General features: G+C 45.0%; 1 protein-coding gene across 1 annotated transcript; it reads left to right on the forward strand.

The window, feature by feature from the left end:
- The first annotated feature begins 4202 nt into the window (after positions 1–4202).
- LOC120438846 (E3 ubiquitin-protein ligase TRIM21-like) lies at positions 4203–5558 on the forward strand. The gene is made up of 2 exons (XM_039609275.1): positions 4203–5160; positions 5224–5558. Exons 1-2 carry the CDS (start codon positions 4203–4205, stop codon positions 5556–5558), a joined length of 1293 nt encoding a protein of 430 aa, XP_039465209.1.
- The last annotated feature ends 14449 nt before the right edge of the window (positions 5559–20007 follow it).

A 20007-nucleotide genomic window follows, 5' to 3' on the forward strand; every position in this document is an offset into this window, starting at 1 on the left:
GCAGTCAGACGGTATCAGAGGGACTGCAGGCAGTGTCAGGCTTGGCGTGCCAATCCTTCCATCCCAAAGATGGCAGATCTGCCACCAGCTCGTCTGCGTCTGTATAAACCACCCTTCTATTCGACTGGAGTCGATTGTTTTGGACCCTTCACTGTCAAAATTGGACGTCGAACAGAGAAGCGTTGGGGCATAGTCTTCAAGTGCATGACGACCCGTTGTGTGCATCTAGACCTCCTCGAGAGTCTTGACACTGACTCCTTTCTGATGTCGTTAAGGCGCTTTATTGCCAGAAGAGGCAAACCTTTCGAGCTCCTGTGTGACAACGGGACAAATTATGTCGGTGGAGCCCGAGAGCTCCATGAGGCCTTTGAGACCATGGCGCGCGCCTCAGTTGAAGGAGCGTTTGGCAGAGCAGCAGATTGCTTTCCGTTTCAACCCCCCCCCCAGTGCTCCTCACTTCGGTGGCGCCTGGGAGAGAGAGGTCAGGTCCTTGAAAACTGCTCTTAAGGTCGTACTCAAGGAGCAGACGGTCCCTGAAACTGTGCTTCGTACAGTGCTTGTGGAAGTAGAAGGCATTGTAAATGCTAAGCCTCTCGGCTACGTCTCATCAGACATAGCAGATCCAGACCCCATCACACATAACATCCTGCTGATGGGACGCTATGATGCATCGCTCCCTCAAGTGGTTTACGATCCCAGTAACCTTATCGGGAGTCGCAGATGGAGACATAGTCAAGTTCTTGTCGACCATTTCTGGTCCCGATTCACCCGTCACTACCTGCCTATCTTGCAAGAGAGACAGAAGTGGCAGAAGGAGGCGGAGTGCCTCAAACCGGACCAAGTGGTGCTCATAGTTGATCCTCAGCTCCCAAGAGCTTTATGGCCTGTTGGTAAGGTAACGACTACTTACCCTGGAGCTGATGGACGCATCCGGACTGCTGCCGTTAAGGTCAAGGATCGAACGTATATTCGACCAGTAGCCCGCTTGATCTCACTCCCTATGCTTGAAGATGATAAGGATCCACGTACCTGAGTGGCCCTTCTACCTTGGATTCGACTGTCTGTGCAGATAGTCGGGGGCGGCTGTGTTAGAAAGCCCACTGTTTACATGTTATTTGCTTGGTTGAAGTGTTATGGTTTGTTTATAGATAGTGTTTGCGCTGTGGAAATTGATATGTCCTACGTCATTGAACTCACCATATCTATGCCGACGCTCCTTGAATGCACCACTCTGTGCCATGTGCTGCTAGTCTGCCTTTGCAGCTGCTGATAGCCAGCATTTTCCCTTGTGTCCTCTCATCAGCATCTCGTGGATTTTGGTTTATTGCTGTGTGTGAATGCCAGAAGGTGGGTTCTGTTTACATTATGTTCTGTATGTCAGGTGCTGTTGTGTGTATTTGTTCCCTCGTGACTATGCTAATGTTATCCTATGCTAATATGCTAATATGCTAATAAGCTACTAAGCTAGTTAATGCTAATTGTAAATCTTGTGTAATTGTTGAAGTTGTTATTGTTATATATGAGTGTCTAATACAGTTCCTTGTGCTATCTCTGTGCTAGAATAATGTCTGAGCATATTGAATGTTTTATGTGTGCTGTACTGATAGTTGCTTCATGTATCGTTATTACAGACCACAGCATAATAAATCGCCTAAACTTGGAAGCTGCCTCCGTGTTCTTTAACCGGAACACACCCACCATACCTTGCCGCTCTAAATCAAATCAGCTAAACTCCCGGAGACAACATTCTCTCCATTTTACAGCTGTTTGTGACAGGAAGGAGTCAGGAAGCCAGCGAGGCCCTGCAGGACTGAGCCTGCAGACTGGGACGTGCTCTGTGATGGAGATCAACAGCATCACTGACTGTTTCTGTGAGGACACCATCATCCCAGCAGGGCTGTTTCCCAACAACAAGCCCTGGACCATCAGAGACCTGAAGCTGCTGCTGAATGAAAGAAGAGGATCTTCAGGTCTGGAACAAGGACGAGCTGAGAGTGTTAATAACGTTACTAATGTTCAGCTACACTTTACTAGCTCACATCTGTGACACACGTCACTTAAATAAAGAAGGAAATATTGGCTCTGTTTTATCTGCTGGGCCCAAAAGTGACTCCCCGTATTTAAACTGCTATGAAGAACTTGTTGGTCTATAATATGTGAAACATGTGTCAAATGTCTCCATCATGAAAGATATCAGGTCATCTTGAGCCACAAAAACATTCCTATCATGAGGTAGAAGCTGGAATCAGTTTGTTGCAGACGTTTATATATCCCATATTTATCCAGTTAAAGTCACATTGAAATTCAAAATGTCTTTTCAAGAGTCGTCTGTCCAAGAGGAGCAGAAACAAATATAACAACAGTTATTTAAGCTGTTTTAAAGGCCACAAAGGAGCAGATTGGTTATAATGCAGCTGCTTCAGAGGAATAAAGATGAAACACTGTTTTTATTTCATGTGTAACACCTTTCAATCATGTGTTGACTAAAGTCTATTGACCAGTATAAGTAAAGACATCACACACACACACATGGAAACACTGAAACCTGTTTTTGGTGCAGCAGCGGTCCCAGCTGCTCGCCTTTATCTAGACTGGGTCGGCTGCTTATCTCAATATAATCAATGTTTAAAGTTCTCAGTGTTTCTGTGTTGCTTAGATAGGATCTCCCAGCATCATCACTGTGCTGTCCAATCATTGTGTGCTAGGTTACCCTTATAGTGCGATGTGTGTTTGCACAAAGAGAAGCATGTGTGTCAAATATAAGCACAGAACAGAAAAAGCTGCCAGTTTCTTCTATTTAGAGTCAAGTTAGTGTTTTGTGTCTTTGTTTGAGGCCTAATGTCAAGCAGAGGTGTGTGTAACTGCACTGCTCTGTTATATGTGTGAAATGTGTGCTTCAGCATCATCTTCGTCACTGCTGATTCCTTTGTGTCATCATGTGTTGAGAAGAGAGAACAGTTATAACGGAGGAGCAACAGGAAGCCCTGAAATCTGCATCAACAAGGAAGTGTTGGCTCACCAGTGATCCCAGCAGAGCCACTGGTTTGGCTCCAGTTGTTCTAGATTCAATGATGTTGTTCCTACAGATACATGTTAGCATCTTTATTGTAGTAAAGTCTTGTAATGTGAAGCTAGAAACAAGGCAGGAAACAGCTCCATGATCTGATCTTAATGATGTTGTTTTTATTTCTGTCTTTCAGAACTGGATTGAAACTATCAAAGGTCTAAAACCAGCCTCAACCCTCCCAAAGACAAACTTTACACACGTCATCTTTCAGCTACAATCTTTGTTGCAGGGATCTTCTGCCAAACAAGGCTGAGAGAAGATTTCTTACAGCTGTCATGTTGATGCTGTTTCAAACACACTCATATATTAGGGCTGATATCAGGGCTGCACAAGTTCTTTGTGATCATGAATAATAGAAGTGTGCCTGTTGAAGATCATGTTTCTACATGATTATATGTCCTGTTATTGTTCTGTATTATATTCAGCTTTCAGCATCCTTTCCCAGCCCCTGTTACACCATCCATACAAAGCCAATCTGACTGTGAGCCAATGTGTTTGATAGTTTGTGTTGGATCAATAGATTTGACAGACTTGGTTCTCATCCAGAGGGAAACAGTCCAAATTCAGATCTAATGAAATGATGGAGGCTGTTTCCTACCACGGTGCTAATGTGTGACTAACAAGGCTCATGGTCTCCAGCAGACAAGCGCCTGGAATGAGGTGAGCTGAGTGTTGCTTTGGTGGGTCTGTGCCCACCAGGGGCAGATCTAGAAGGGTGGCATGGGGTGGCAAGTGCCACCCTAAAATGATCCCTTGCCACCCCAAGTGCCACCCCAGTTTTGCACATGACAGTGTTGTTTATTAAAATAAGATAGCATTAACAGTTTGAGCGTAGTTACAGTCAACAGTGAATATAAACTGAACATATTGCATAGTGTCCCCCCCTCCACCAGTAACAAATGGTTCAGCCCATAGCAGGACGGCTTTTTTCTTGTTTTCAGTAGCAAGCGATGCTTATGATTAGATCAGTTTCTGTCTGGATGTGTTCACTGATCCAGTCTCTGCACCATGTGGACACAACTTCTGCCAAACCATCAGTCAGCACTGGGACCTGAATCAGAGCTGTCAGTGTCCCATGTGTAAAGAGACTTTCTACACTAGACCTCAGCTGAGGGTCAACACCTTCATCTCTTAGATGGTTGCTCAGTTCAGACGTGAAGCTCAGCAGAAAGCCAGCAGCAGCAGCTCAGAGCTACAAGCTGCCAAACCAGGAGAAGTTCCCTGTGACATCTGCACTGGAACCAGACTGAAGGCCCTGAAGTCCTGCCTGGTGTGTCAGACCTCCTACTGTCAGACTCACCTGGAGCCTCATCTGACAGTGAAAGGTCTGAAAAGACATCAGCTGATTGATGCTGTGGAGAACCTGGAAGGCAGGATGTGTACGAAGCACGATAACCTTCTGCAGCTGTTCTGTAAGACCAACCAGACATGTGTCTGCACGCTCTGCTCTGTTTTAGACCACAAGAACCACGAGTTTGTTCCTCTGAGAGAAGAATATGAAGGAAAGAAGGCAGAGCTGGAGAAGACAGAGGCTGAGATTCAGCAGATGATCCAGAAGAGACGACTGAAGATTCAGGAGGTCAAAGAGTCGGTGAAGATGAGTAAAGATGCTACAGACAGACAGAAAGCAGAAGGTGTTCAGGTCCTCGCTGCTCTGATGGAGTCTGTTGAGAGACGCCTGAAGGAGCTCATAAAGGAGATCGAAGACAAACAGGAAACTACAGAGAAACAGGCTGAAGGTCTCATCAAAGATCTGGAAAAGGAAATCTCTGCGCTGATGGAGAGAAGCTCTGAGGTGGAGCAGCTCTCACGCTCTGAAGACCACCTCCACCTCCTTCAAAACTTCTCCTCCCTGAAAGCTGCTCCACCCACCAAGGACTGGACAGAGGTCAGAGTCCGTCCACCATCATATGAGGGGACAGTGGGGAGAGCTGTGGCTCAGCTGGAGGAGACAGTCTGGAAACCCATGAAGAAGAAGCTGTTTGAGGCTGAGCTGCAGAGGGTCCAGCAGGATGCAGTGGATGTGACTCTGGATCCTGATACAGCTCATCCTAAACTCATCCTGTCTGATGATGGAAAACAAGTGTATGACAGTGATGTGAGGAAGAAACTTCCAGACAACCCAGAGAGATTTTCTCTGTGTGTTTGTGTTTCAGGAGAGCAGAGTTTCTCTTCAGGCAGGTTTTACTTTGAGGTTCAGGTTAAAGGAAAGACTGAGTGGACTTTAGGAGTGGCCACAGAGTCGATCAACAGGAAGGGAAACATCACACTGAGACTTCAGGATGGTTTCTGGACTGTGAGGATGAGAAATGGAAATGAGTACAAAGCTCTTGCTGGTCCTTCAGTCCCGCTCTGCCTTCATCCTGGTCCTGAGAAGGTGGGGGTGTTTGTGGGTTATGAGGAGGGTCTGGTCTCCTTTTATGATGTAGGTGCTGCAGCTCTGATCGACTCCTTTACTGGCTGCTCCTTCACTCACAAACTCCACCCATAATTTACACACAGACACAATGTGTTGTGTGTGAACACAACACACTGACAAAAGCTGACAAGACTTGACCACTACTCAAGGTTAACCTCCACCTAGACAGGACAAAAGGGTGGATGAATTTATGTGTGTTTCTTTTACAGGAGCAGGAAGATGACAGCAGCATCCTAGGTTGCATGATGATTTAACCTTTTAAATGCCACTTTCTGTGTTTCTGAATCTATCAGGGGTGTGTTATTCATGGGCTTGTGCGCAGCGTTAACATTTACATTTCTTTTCTACAGCAGAGAGTTAATCATGTGTTTGATTATGTGAGTTACAGCAGGACACACTAATGGTTAATGTTCTTTCTACTACAGGATTTCTGGGTTTATGTGGGAAGAAAACTGTGTTTACAGGTTATAGACCCTGGAGCGGCTGGTCCTGGCTCAGCTTCGGCGCCTTGTGAGCTCATCACTGGACCCACTTCAGTTTGCCTACCAGCCTGGCATTGGAGCGGATGATGCCGTCATTCACCTCCTACATCGCTCCCTCGCTCACCTGGAGACCGCTGGAAGCACTGTGAGAATCATGTTCTTTGATTTCTCCAGTGCCTTCAACACTATTCTTCCCTCGGTTCTGAAGGACAAGCTGGAGAACTCTGGAGTGGACCATCACCTCACTACCTGGATTCTGGACTACCTCACCGACCGACCACACTATGTGAGGACTCAGGGCTGTGTGTCGGACAGGGTCGTCTGCAGTACGGGGGCCCCACAGGGAACGGTTCTGCCTCCGTTCCTCTTCACCATCTACACTGCAGACTTCTCCCACAACTCCACCCAGTGCTTCCTGCAGAAGTTCTCTGATGACTCTGCAATAGTCGGCCTCATCATTGATGGGGATGACAAGGAGTACAGAGGACTGACTCAGGACTTTGTGGACTGGTGCCAGCTGAACTACCTCCAGATCAATGCCAGTAAAACCAAGGAGCTGGTGGTAGACTTCCGCAGGCACAAACATCCTCCACTGCAACCACTGAACATCCAAGGTATGGACATTGAGACTGTGGACAGCTACAGGTACCTTGGTGTTCATCTGAACAACAAACTGGACTGGACTCATAACTCAGACGCCCTCTACAGGAAAGGGCAGAGCAGGCTGTACCTGCTGCGGAGACTCAGGTCGTTTGGAGTGGAGGGCCCACTCCTGAAGACCTTCTATGACTCTGTGGTGGCCTCAGCCATCTTTTATGGTGTGGTCTGCTGGGGAGGCAGCATCTCTGCTGGGGACAGGAAGAGACTGAACAGGCTGATCTGAAGGGCCAGCTCTGTTCTAGGATGCCCTCTGGACCCAGTGGAGGTGGTGAGTGACAGGAGAATGGTGGCTAAGCTGTCATCCCTGTTGGACAACATCTCCCACCCCATGCATGAGACTGTGACAGTACTGAGCAGCTCCTTCAGTGGGAGACTGTGGCACCCACGGTGTGGGACGGAGAGATTTCGCAGGTCTTTCCTCCCCACTGCTGTCAGACTCCACAACAAAGACTTTTAACTGATCAAACACACACATCCACAAATGTGCAATAATCTTTCTGGCAACCGTTTTTATTTTTCACTCTGTTGTATATAGCATTTGTACTCTATTTTTATCCTATTGTATATTTTATTCTATTTTATTCTACTGTATATAGTATTCTATTTTTATTTTTATTCTATTCTGTACAGTTGTGTACAGTATTTATTCTTATTTTATTTTATCCTAATTGTCCTTCATAACTTTTGCACTGTCCACTTCCTGCTGTGACAAAACAAATTTCCCACGTGTGGGACTAATAAAGGTTATCTTATCTTATCTTATCTTATGAGTTGGTGATGCTGTTACACTGTGATGTTGGGAGAATGTGAAGGTTACTTTTACAATGTGAATAAAATGTAAGACACATCCTGTGTTGAAACCAGTGTCACTCCTTTTACAGCAGGCTTAAGTTTATGGTCTTTTTTACAGCACCTCTGGAACCTGTCGACCTGCGCCTGAGGATTGTCCATCTGTGTTGCTCATGTTTGTTTTTCTAAGAATTCATGTAGAGGATTCAGCAGAAAACAGACAAGTGACATGAGAAAACAAATAAGAGATGCAGTGTTCACGGAATAGTTGAATATGGGCTCATTAGCTGGTCACTATTGAGCTCATAGTAATAAAATGAGTGGAGTGACATTGCTTAACCCTTAAGGAAAGTCACCGATTAAATTGTGGAATAAATTGGGATGATTTATGATTTGGGACAAATTAGGGCAATAATAGTGATTTGATGATTTGAGAAAACCTGCACACAATACTTGTCTTTTATGCTGAATACTTTATTTAATCTTATGATCTATAGTTGGTGGCAAGTGTGTAGTTGTTTTAACTTAAAGACTTTGTCTTCCAGGATACAGGCTCCAGGTGGAGCAGGGAGTTAAATAAGCTAAACATGTAACTGCTGACTAATGTTTTTACACAGGGTTACAGGTTGGAGTATGGCTGCTCCAAGTGGGAAACCCTGGAGATTGTTTTAGAGAGAATGTGCAACATTCTTGTACATGTCTCATTGGGGAGTTGACACATGGCGAGACCCGAGTGGCACAAGAGGGGTGTCGATTTTTAATCTGCAGGTACCATGAGAAGAAGCGAGTAGGGAAGAGCACCCACAAGATGAAAGCTCAGGCCAGGAGAGAGTCTTCAGGAGGATCGGAAATCATCTTCAGCACAAGCAGACATCGCACAGAGAGCTGTGCAGCTGGGCTTCCAGGAGATCGTCATGAGGAGACTCTGCACAGCAAGATCTTAAATAAAATGAAAGAGTGTCGACGTTGACGTTGAGGAAGACAACTAAGGTGTACGACGTGCTCTGCCTTAAATCTTCAGCAGCGTTGGAACGTGAGAATCGAGGGATGGAGAGAGCGTGCCAAGCTCCAAAAGTGACGCCGCAGAGGAAGTCCAGCGATGGAATTGTGACTCTGTGAACAGCACAATTGATTTGATGCTCTGCAGAGAAGCCTTCTGCATGGAAAAAGTTGTAAACAGACGAGCCTTTCATCTAAATTTACATCATGTCAACTTGTCTAGGCTGGTTAAATTGGAGAAAAATGGTAGTGTTAGGTGTGATAACTGTTGTTATTGTAACTGTGATTTTTCTTCTAAGTGAATTGCCCAGAGACAGTCCCGAATCCATTCCGGCGACTCCACCATCACAGGCCACGGCGAAGCGAACCAAACGTAGTGAAACAGGTAAATCAGATGGGTGTTTTGATTATTATGGCGGTATAGAGTTGGACCACGTTAAAGGGTCCACAGCTTCGTATACATTCGACCTTTGTGCTGTCATTAAATGTAAAGGTTTAAACAGTTCATGGTGGGGATATGATGTCTGGGCAGGTTACAATCCAACGGTAGATATAGAGTGTAATAATCAGAAGCTTGGCTACCCCTATCACACTTATTGGAAGGGCCCGTGTGAGTACTGGTCTACCATAGTGGAGTATTCTGGCACGTGGCGCCCCTAAAAGGACACCACGTGGCAGAAGCTTGGGTTTCAGCGGGACTTCTCAGCTGGGTAGAACCCGTTGACCCTCTCACTGAATCGTTGGCATGACACTGTGTGGCCCACCCGATCTGTGGTGTATTTGTTTATAGGGGCAGACGTCTCAGGGAGGGATCCATACGGTTTGGTTAAAATTAATTTTAGAGATTCTGTACTTGATGGGGCTGAAATAATTATATTTTATATTTATAAATTATATTAGACTCAAACCTAAACAGCTCATTTCAATGGCCACTGGCTACCGTGAGAGCAATTTATGGCTAGATTGGCTCATCCAAAATGCTAGGGAACAAAATGTTTCAGATTGTGTGGCGTGCACAGCGGCCCGCCCACATCTTTTCACAGAACCAGCTCCTTCATATCCCGAAGACCAGTGGGGATTTGAGTGCATGCTCAGACTCACCAGAGAAGCAGTTTCTGAAGCTAATTGTACTATGTTGGCTAGTTTGTTTCCACCAATAGGTAATGATACTGTGCTTGGTCCCTTCATGCCAAGAAGACCCAACTACACGTGTTTTAACTTTACTTTATCTTTCCCTGACAGACATGAGCATGAGGCCGGGGAGATTAAAGTCGATTGGTGCACTGTGACGTACCTGGCCAGAGGAAAGTTATCAAGAGACACCGGCACCGAAATAGGCCTGTGGGCACGTGCTGGTTTTTATTATTATTGTGGTGGCTATAGACTGTATGTCAGAATTCCTAGTGGGACTTCTGGTCTCTGTGCCATGGTATGTTTAGGTGCACCTCTCGTTTTAGTAGGAGAAAAGGGGGTGTGGCTGGCTAAGCCCGGCACCGCTCAACTGACAGCCACGCGCAGACGTCATGTGTTGGCCAAACAGTCACCAGGATCGTTTGACCTTACAATAGGATCACCAACATACATAGATGCTATTGGGGTTTCTAGGGGTGTGCGTAATGAATTTAAGTTAGCGGACCAAATTGCTGGAGGATTTGAAAATTGTCCAATGATTTCTGCGTTCTTTCCAGTAACTCCTGGCAAGAATGTGGAGTGAGAGACCCTGCCCTCACAGCATCAATCAGTGGCTCAATCGATGAGCTATAAAACATACATTCAGCTGACTGTGCCTATAAACATATGGGCCCACTAACTACCCAGGACAGCTGCTAAGGTGCAAAGAATTAATAGGATTTATGATGTCTTTTAGGAAGGTGTGCTTTAAAAAAGGTAAAAACTCTATCACATTGTTTTGGGGTTGGCAAAATTAATACAGTGTAGAACTCACTGGTAACATTTACTATCTAAAGAGATTGAATTTAAATAAGCAGATGCTTACATTTAAACATTTACCAGATAAAAATGTTTTACTAATATAACCCTGGTTCTCTGAAGCATGAGTGAGGTATTTCACTATGCGAGCCCCTCTGGTGTGACCGATCCTGGACGCTTCACTACATCTGTCTAAGACAGGCTAATCACTCAAGGAAATGGGATCCCCTGGCCCCCTTTATACCAGCCCCTGGCCTCAGACTATTCTGTAGGTATTTCTTCCACATGGCCATGCAAGTATAGCACTGCAGCGAGATACCTCACGAGATATCAAACCAGCTTATGAAATATGACAGTGTGACTGTGACTGGGATACAGTCCCTGGATACAAATGTAGCAAATACTTATAACCAGTATCAACGTAGAACACTGTGCTATAATAAAAGACATAAAACTACTCCATGTCTAAATTACTTTTATGATTTATAGTACAGTTTGGTGCAACTACAAGATAGTTCTTATTACTAATCGGTTCTAAGTAAACTTTATGCTTTGAGTGCTTGAAGTGCAGAGATGCAAAAATATAAACCAAAATACACGTAAATACAAGTGCTGTATTAAATATTAAGTAAAATAAACTACAGAGTGTACTCTGCAAAGTGTGCTTGCAGGGCAAGAGATGCAAAAATGTATGACAGAGCCATGGCTGGTTGAGTGAGAGTGCAGAACTGAGCTCCACAGGAATGAATGCAAAAATGTTACATTTCAATGTTTCAGATCATCAACAAAATGTTAATATTAGACAAAGACAACACAAGTAAACACAAAATGCAGTTTCTATATGTAGGTGTTTGTTATTGAGGAGAAATTATTATAAGAATTGTAATTCAGCCCCATTGGAGGGTTTTCAAGTATGAACCGCTTTTTTAAGTCACAGCTCCTCAGTCAGATTGAATAGGCCACTCCAAAGTCTTCATTTTGTCTTCCTTAAGCCCCTCAGAGGTGAACTGGCTGGTGTGTTTTTGGATCGTTGAGCACATGTTGGAGACACTGATGGTCAGGGACGCAGAGCAGATGCAAAGCCACAGCAAACCACAAAGAGAAGCCCAACAAAGAACCTGGTGTCTGTATTTTTGGATTTTAAGGTTCTTTTCTGTTTGATAAAGACAAAAACATGGACAGCTTCCTCCAGGGAGAAGCTAGAAGCTGTCTCCTGCTCCTATAAATAGCAAAGGCTTCAGGAAATCTCACTCTATATCAGGAATATACAAACTGATGGGATGGCATGCACCCTACTTAATATTTTGGAGGACTAAACTGCAGCATCTCAGTCATCAATGAGGAAGTAAAGCAGGAAACTACTTTAACACCAAAATGATCTGCATATAGAGTAAACCACCATTAATGGTAAATATTATTAATGTATATACAGACCATAAATATTTAAACAGGCACATCGTTTTGTTCTTTAAGGTTAACAAAACCATGATAATGGCGTCTACGTTACAAGACATTTTAATGTGAATAACTGGTAAGTGCTCTATTCTTAGGAAACCGTGGCCTTGCTGTCAGTTTGGATCTGCTGATGAGACTTTGGTCTGTATAAATAGACCGACTGCGGCATAATCATGACTTTTGTCATCACAGAAGTGATGGCAGCATTCAAAGACTAAAAATAAAGCTGTGGGAGAGCAAACAGTGTGCACAATTCACCTGATCACAGAGAAGCAGTGAAAAGAAAAACTACAGAAAGAAAAAGACGACTGAGTATAATATCATTGCATGTTTGTTGAAATGGAGCAAACAACAACCGCGCACCACTTTGTTGGGACTAAAGTATCTCAAATACAACATGGATGCTGTAAAATGTGATTCTGACATCCTTGACGTATGCACAGGAGTACAGAAGAAAAACAGCAGGAGTGTTAGCGCCACAGAGGAAAAACACATGCTCGTTACGTTACGTCACTTACTACCTGCTTCTTGTTCACCACATCGCCCGGTAGGATGGTTTCAACTCTCTCTTTAGGTGTAAATCTCACTCTAGACTCTGGCTAACCCATTCTCTCCTCCCCCCGCAGCATTCCTAGCAGCCCACCCATTCAAACCAAGCCTACATGTGTTTCTCTGCACCATCTGCTCCTGAATCCAGAATCCTCCTATGCCGTGACACAACAAATCCAGCCACATTTTGGACTCACGCTGTAAGCGAGCACCTGAGAGATGAGTTGGTCTCTACGGATGAAACTAAATCATTTGAAGAACTTGTTACATTAGCCTTACGAATAGTTAGCTCCATAACTTGGCCAACTCCAGGCCTCGAGGGCCGGTGTCCTGCAGGTTTTAGATCTCACCCTGGGTCTACACACCTGAATCACATGATTAGTTCATTACCAGGTGTCTGGAGAACCTCAGGACATGTTGAGCCATTTAAATCAGCTGGACACGGCCTGGGTTTGGACACCACTGCCATAACTGAACACTGAAAGAAACTCCAAGTCACGATCAGCTTCCTCATTTGAACATCTTGAGAAGCCAGTGCAGCTGAGTAGACTTAGTCAGGAGGAGTGGTAGAGAAGGACTGAGGCTATCTGTACCTTGGGACGAATGGCCACATCAATTCTCCTTGTGTGATAAAACAGGTGGATCCTCCAGTTAGTGCAATAAGAGTGTGTTGTCTAGAGTACAACATTTTATCTGTGGACTCCATCTCCTTTACATCGGTCTGTCAGAGGAGAGATTGAAGGCACTCACAGCATGCCTGGCTCTTTTTTGCCTGCACAAAACAGCCCCCTTTAGATTATGTCTTCGGCTACTGGGTATGATGGCCTCGGCCATCCTGGTGGTCTGGCTCAGCTGACTGTTTAAGAGGGTTTCAGCGCTGGGTGGTTTCTTCAGGAGCTTCCTACTGTTGGACAATACCACCATGGTGGCTTATATTAGCCATCGGGGAGGGCTGCATTCACGCTAACAGCAGCACACATTTCCTCTCTCTGAGTGCAACACATCCCAGAGTCAGAATTAGGGAATGGGTCTGCGATCCAGAGGCGTTCTGTTATACGGTGACTGGGCTCTGCATCCAGCCACTGTAGAAGAGCTTCTGGTGGAGCTACAGCCGGGCTGCAGTGGATCTATTCGCTTCCAGGGAAAGTAAGCCCTGCCATTATTAATCTCTGCCTTTTAGCCACTACATAGAGCAATAATCTTCATGAAGCTTGATCTTAGAAACATTTGGGACATTTGGGAGGTGACAAATGGAAAACTGTTTTCAACACTTGGACATTTAAAGCGTGCGGGGCGGACAAATGCCTCGCTTGTTTTCCAGGCTTTAATCAATGATGTTCTCTTTGTATGTGTTTGACTTTCTGATTTTTTCTCCAACTAGCACAGGAAGGAAGTCAGAGTTTTTCAATGACTATTAGACACCAAGTCTAGTCTTGGTCTTGGTAGCCGGGGATCGGTCTGCCATGGCCTCTGCTCCTGGCCGCCACACATTGCACCCGACCCCTATGGCGCCTCCTGCAGGTGGTGTCTCTTTTTCGGGCTGTGCCCAGCCAGGCCCCATGGACTAGGGCCCGGCCACCAGACGTTCGCCTTCGGGCACCCTCCCCAGGCCTGGCTCCAGGGCGGGGCCCCGGTAACCCTATCCCGGGCACGGTGACCTGTTCCCTTGGTCTTGCACTCATAGGGGTCTTCTGAATTGAATTGAGGAGCAGACACAGACTGTTTTATATGAGATCCTTCTCATGCACTTCAACAGTCTTATTCATCATCAAGCCTTAAATGATCCTGTTATGACCAATGACTGCCCGAGTGTCAAAGAGCCACTCCCACAGTGTAATGTGGAGCAGCCATAATTCTGACTCCACGCTAAATAAAAGGGGGAAACCCTCCCCAGGGATAGGCACCTAACAGTTAAATAGTTAAAGGATTAAACTTCTCTTTCCTTTCTTTGAACAAAAAAATGTTTTAAAAAAAAACTATTCAAAGGTCCCAAATAGCTTATTTCACTCAGGGGAGGAAGGCAGACGAGAGGCAGCTGTGTCATTATGGTGTTTGTATCCTGCTGCTACTGGGAGCAGTTCCTTTAACACACATTCACACACGCATACACGCACACACGCGCACGCACGCACGCACACGCACACACACGCACACACACACACGCACGCGTTCATGTATTTTGTGTCCACAGTAAAAGCTGTTCTGGGAGGAATTAAGTCTGTCCAACTTTCCCTGACTGCCTTCCACATTCTTTGAGTGCTTGCCTTGTCTGCTAGCTCTGGCACTTTAATGACTTCCTTCAAATTGTACCAACACTTCAGCAACAACTGCAACATCAGTTTTTCCATCTTCACAGCACTGGAACCTTTGGACAGTATCATCTATTACATGGAAAATACCAAATTAGCTCAGCTCACAAAAGCAGGGAAACTATGGGTGCAAACTTGTGGATACCACTCATTCATTTACTGCATGTTGCCTCTGCTCAGTGGCTGCTCAGTAGAACATGGATCTACATGTTCACTCCTGTACTGGCCAAAGCTGGCAGTGGTGCTGCTTAGTCCAACCAATGCCCAAAGCTGTTTGAGAGCTAAGATTGGTCGTCCAATCATTTGGTCTGGCTCTGACAGTGTGGTTCAGACTGAGCAGACCTGTTGAACAGAGCACAGCATGTGTGTAGAACTGCAGAGTCATTTTACTGTTATTTAATATGGAAGAGTCATTGACCATGTTATATGAGTAAAGATGTTGTGTCTGCATGAGAGTGGACAGGCAGCACCTACAGCGCTGTCTCTGCAGGCAGCACCCAAACAGAGCAGACAGCCTGTTCATCCTGAGCTCACTAAGGTCACCAAAGGTCACACAGACACAGACCTGCAGTCTTAACAAAACCACGGGCAAAGACACTCTTTATTATCAACTATCTAATAAAAGCAGCCAAGAAATGAATCTGACATGAATTTCACAACTTTACAAGCTAAAAAATTAGACACTGAGCTTTAGATTGATTACATATGTTAAATAGATATTAAATTAAATATAGATCCTCATTAATTTTTCAGCAGTTTTCCAACTTCATCATAGAGTTACTGTTGAAACAACCCCTTATCCATGTTTGATACCCTGAAATGGACTCACAGCCAACTGTAGAAAGCAGCCCAATCAGAGGTGCTTCTTCTTTGACCCGGTTTATTCTACGCACATCTATTGCAAAGTGGAGATATTATCTGAATTTCAGGAGTGGGACACACAGCTCATTCACGCCCCTATATATGCCCCCTTCACTAATCCCTGCTGTTCTCATTTTCATGCCCGCAGCACTGCAGCACCAGTACCCTGTCCCTCATCCAGCATCGCTCATCCTAACTGAGGATGTGGTCCCAGCTGGCTCACTGACATCCGGCACAAGAAGGCCAGGCTTACCAAAACATACACTTTGATTTTTGTGCTCTGCTGCACACAAATACTGTCCAACACAAGAAGTCCAGCCTGGATTTACACTCTTCCCAGTGTCCTATGGCAGCTCACAACAGCCAAAGGCAAAGAAAGCTCTGATGCTTCAGAAGCGTTACGCTTACTTTCACTGTATTCGTTGTCATTTTTATTCGAATGGCATCAGGTAAAGCATCCTGGGTTCTGTCCAGAAGCATCTCCAGTTTCTTCCTAGTGTCCATTCTGTAAACTGAAGGAAGCATTGCTACAGCAGCCTGGTGCTGTGCAACTCTGAGAAGCATCACATATCTTCCCACTTCTCTAACCCAACTAACTCCATCCCTCCATCAAATCTATAAGCATGCAGCACTAATGCAGAATGTAAAGAAACTGTAAGGCGGACAACTAATGTGGGATATCGCTTTGACACTATACCAGGGAATTTCAAACTGAACAAATGATGTCTAATGGTAGCATTTAAGCTAGCTTTAGACCAAACATAATTCACAGACTGTATGAAAAAGCTGTGCACAGCCAGCACTTTGGAAAACTGAAGCCAGTGTGGCGCTCTTTAAAGTAGAACTCTACTGAAAGCCACTTCAGCATATCGTAGGCTGCATTGGTAGCACTGTAACCCAGACAGCAGCTACCGTCTATGGCCACTAATCAAAATAATGAATGCTGCAAAAAAGGTTGATCTCATAATATCGTCTTAGTCCAAATTAGTGTCTGTATTGTTTGTCTCAGTACCATGATTACAGCTCCTGCTGAACTATAGCACCACACTGGTCACTCTTGGCCTCCCTCCTCTCACATGTGCCTGGATAAAGGACCCAGACTGTGAGGCTCCGCCCTCATCTCTCCTCCACTCGCACACTGAGCACCGGCTCCCCACAGGGCTGTGTGCTGAGCCCCCTCCTGTATTCTCTCTACACCCACGACTGCAGTCCGACCCCCAACGACACTCTCATCATCAAGTTTGCTGATGTCACCACGGTAGTTGGACTCATCTCAGAGGGAGACGAGGCAGACTACAGAGAGGAAGTCCTGAAGCAGCATGGTGTTCAGAGAACAACCTGGCACTGAACACCAAGAAAACCAAAGAGCTCCTTGTTGACTTCAGGAGACACAACACTGACTTAGCCCCCCTTTACATCAACGGGGAGTGTGTGGAGAGGGTCCACACCTTCCGGTTCCTTGGTGTCCTCATCTCTGCTGACATCTCCTGGACAGACAACATCTCAGCGGTCGTCAAGAAGGCCCAACAGCGGCTGCACTTCCTGAGAGTCCTCAGGAAGTACAAGCTGAACTCCAACCTGCTGCTGACCTTCTACCGCTCGTCCGTTGAGAGCCTGCATCACGGTATGGTACGGCAGCTGCACCAAGGCGGATAGAGTGAGGCTTCAGAGTGTGGTCAAGACAGCACAAAAGATCATCGGCTGCCCTCTCACCTCCCTGATGGACATTTATTCCTCCCGCTGCCTCAGCAGAGCAGCAAACATCATCAAGGACAGCTCCCACCCTGGTTTCAACATGTTCAGCCTGCTTCCCTCAGCGAGGCGCTACAGGTGCATCAGCACAGAGACCCACAGACTCAAAAACAGTTTCTTCCACCCATAACCACACATGCACTGATAAACACAGTTCCACCCCCCAATCCAGGACTTCCCTCTATACACAGACTACACAACTACCATCACCACTGTGCAATACTTCATTTAAGTGCAGTAAACCACACTGTAAATATATAACACTATGTTTGTTTCTATATATGCTCTGAAGCTTATTGTGCATGTGTATAGTGACAATAAAAGCCATTCTATTCTATTCTATTCTATTCTATTCTTTGTTTTTCACGTGCTGAGTTCAGCTTTCAAAGTCTCAGTGTAATGTTTGAGTCTTCTCTGTGTGAAATCCTTTTCTCATTCCTGTTTCTTTCATTTAGGAACATTTCTAAATTGTGAAACATGGTCTCCTCAGCTGAACTGGAAAAGTTATTAATGTGTTTGTGTCATTGCACTGAGATGAATGTACTGGCCTCTGTGCTGGATTAGAGAAATCCCCTGTGCACCAGTCTACAGCTGACTCTGTCAATTCTTTTAAAAAGCAGCTAAAAACATTTTTGTTTAAACAGATTTTCTGTTGAGAAGTTTTTTTGAAACTCTTATTTATTTATTTCAAAACTACAGGTTTCTGTTATTGTATCTATTTTTTGGCTGTTTTGGCACTTAATGTCCTTTTTATACTCTGTTTATGGACAGTGCTTTGTGACTGTTTGTCTGTGAAAACTTCACATCACTAAATCACTAAAAACCAAAGAACACCACCCCCACAGTAAAGCATGGAGGTGGAAACAAGCTTTGGGGTCATTTTTCTGCTAAGAGCCAAGATGACCTCCCTGCAGGGGCCAACAGACAGCATCACGTATCCTATCGTGACGAGGAACCTTCTTCCCTCAGACAGCACCATGAAGGTGGATGTTCAAGCATGACCATGATCTAAAACATCGTGTCAAGGTAACAAAGCAGTGGCTAAAAATAAGAGTGGCCTAGCAAGTCTCCGGACCGGCAGATGGCTGCCCCTCACTGAGCCTGGTCCTACTGCAGGTTTCTTCTCCTCTGTAATGTTGTACAGTCTTTACCTTACAAAATAAAGCGTCTTGAGGCAACTGAAATATATCAAAATAAAGCAGAGATAGCGATGAGTGATAACTGATTCTCAAAGCTGCTGCTGGAAATAAGGATGTGCAGTAACTAACCTTCAACATTACAGATTCTGTGAACACATATTGTTTGATGTGTTGTTAGCATAAAGATGCTGACAGGTGCAGATTCATCAGTTCAGCCTATAGCAGAGACTGTCAGGAGTTAGCTCACTGTAAGGACTACAGAGCGTATGCTTGGTTTCATGTTGTGTTGTGTTTAGCCTGACAGATGCCAAATGATCTGCCTGATCAAACGGGCGATTGTGGAAGGACACAAGCGCCGGCTTTGTCCTCTGGAGGCTGCTGACCTTCTCTGACCACACACACACACACACACACACACACACACACACACACACACACACACACACACACACACACACTAACCTGTCAATGTGGTACACCACTCTGTACTTCACATATCTTGGTTGTCCTCATTTACACAACAAACACTTAAATAGACACACACAGTGACACTGTACACCAGCCCTAGAGGCCCAGTGTGGCATGCCACCGATGTGTCACATGCTCAGAGTCTAAACTGCCTCTGTGAACCCACACTGCTGCAAATATGTCGCCAGCGCCTTCAGATTCAAATCAGAGAGCATTGAGCAACTGAGAGTAGAAGAGGTTAGCGAAGGTGTCCCAGTCCAAAGATGGTGTAAAACCAGGAACAGGTGTGGGACATTACTTTCTTATGTCTTCATAAACTCAACGCATCTCTGTGAAAGACAAATGTGAGACAACTGCAGCTGAATAAAAGCTTAGAATAAAAGCTTCATCGCTGCCTAATTCAGCGCTACGTGGACCTCCGTCCAAGATAATGGATGGTTTGTCATCTGCTGGTGTGTCTGCAGGACAAGCATGTAATGGCATTAGTGGGGATAAATTCATGAGACAGAGACCTAATGCTAGCTAATGAAAGGACAGCAAACAAACACAGAGGAAGAGGTCAAGGCAGAACAACAAAGATTTCTTTGCAGGGTGAGATGAGGAAGGGAGGAGAGAAGCCACTGTGATTTAAAGACATAATGAAATCACCCAGAAGAGAATGACTCAGGTCTGTGTCCACAGTCGCCCCAAATCAGCATGACACAGCAAACTAAGCTACATAAATCTCTGAATTACCAGCTGAGCCACTAATCCAGGCACTATGACACCTGCCAGACTGCCAGTTCCATGATATTCTACCACTGGGTATAAAGGTGCTTACAGGAAAGGCCAGAAAAGAATAAGCCATGAATACAGAGTTTAAATCATAAGATTATGTTATCAAGTTTAACATTAAGAAAACCCCCAGAAGCTTGTTATATTCATGAAACGCTGTAGGAAATGTTTTTAACTACTTCAATTAAAGAAAAACATTGAAACAGGTAATAAGAACACACCCAACTACATGCTCAACACCACCCAACTACATGCTCAACACCACCCAACTACATGCTCAACACCCACTTTAGTGTTTCCTACTTGGCTTTTTCAATTACTGGTTAAAGCAAATGTGTTAGAAACTTAAAGCACG

The sequence above is a fragment of the Oreochromis aureus genome, linkage group 3, assembly GCF_013358895.1.
Source record: "Oreochromis aureus strain Israel breed Guangdong linkage group 3, ZZ_aureus, whole genome shotgun sequence".
Taxonomy (NCBI): Eukaryota; Metazoa; Chordata; class Actinopteri; order Cichliformes; family Cichlidae; genus Oreochromis; species Oreochromis aureus.

Bases quoted from the DNA above. Each gene is read 5' to 3' on its own strand.
- LOC120438846 (XM_039609275.1), top strand. From the start codon at position 4,203: ATGGTTGCTCAGTTCAGACGTGAAGCTCAGCAGAAAGCCAGCAGCAGC. The intron at 5,161-5,223 runs GTGATGTGAGGA...TTTGTGTTTCAG, and splicing joins TGGAAAACAAGTGTATGACA to GAGAGCAGAGTTTCTCTTCA.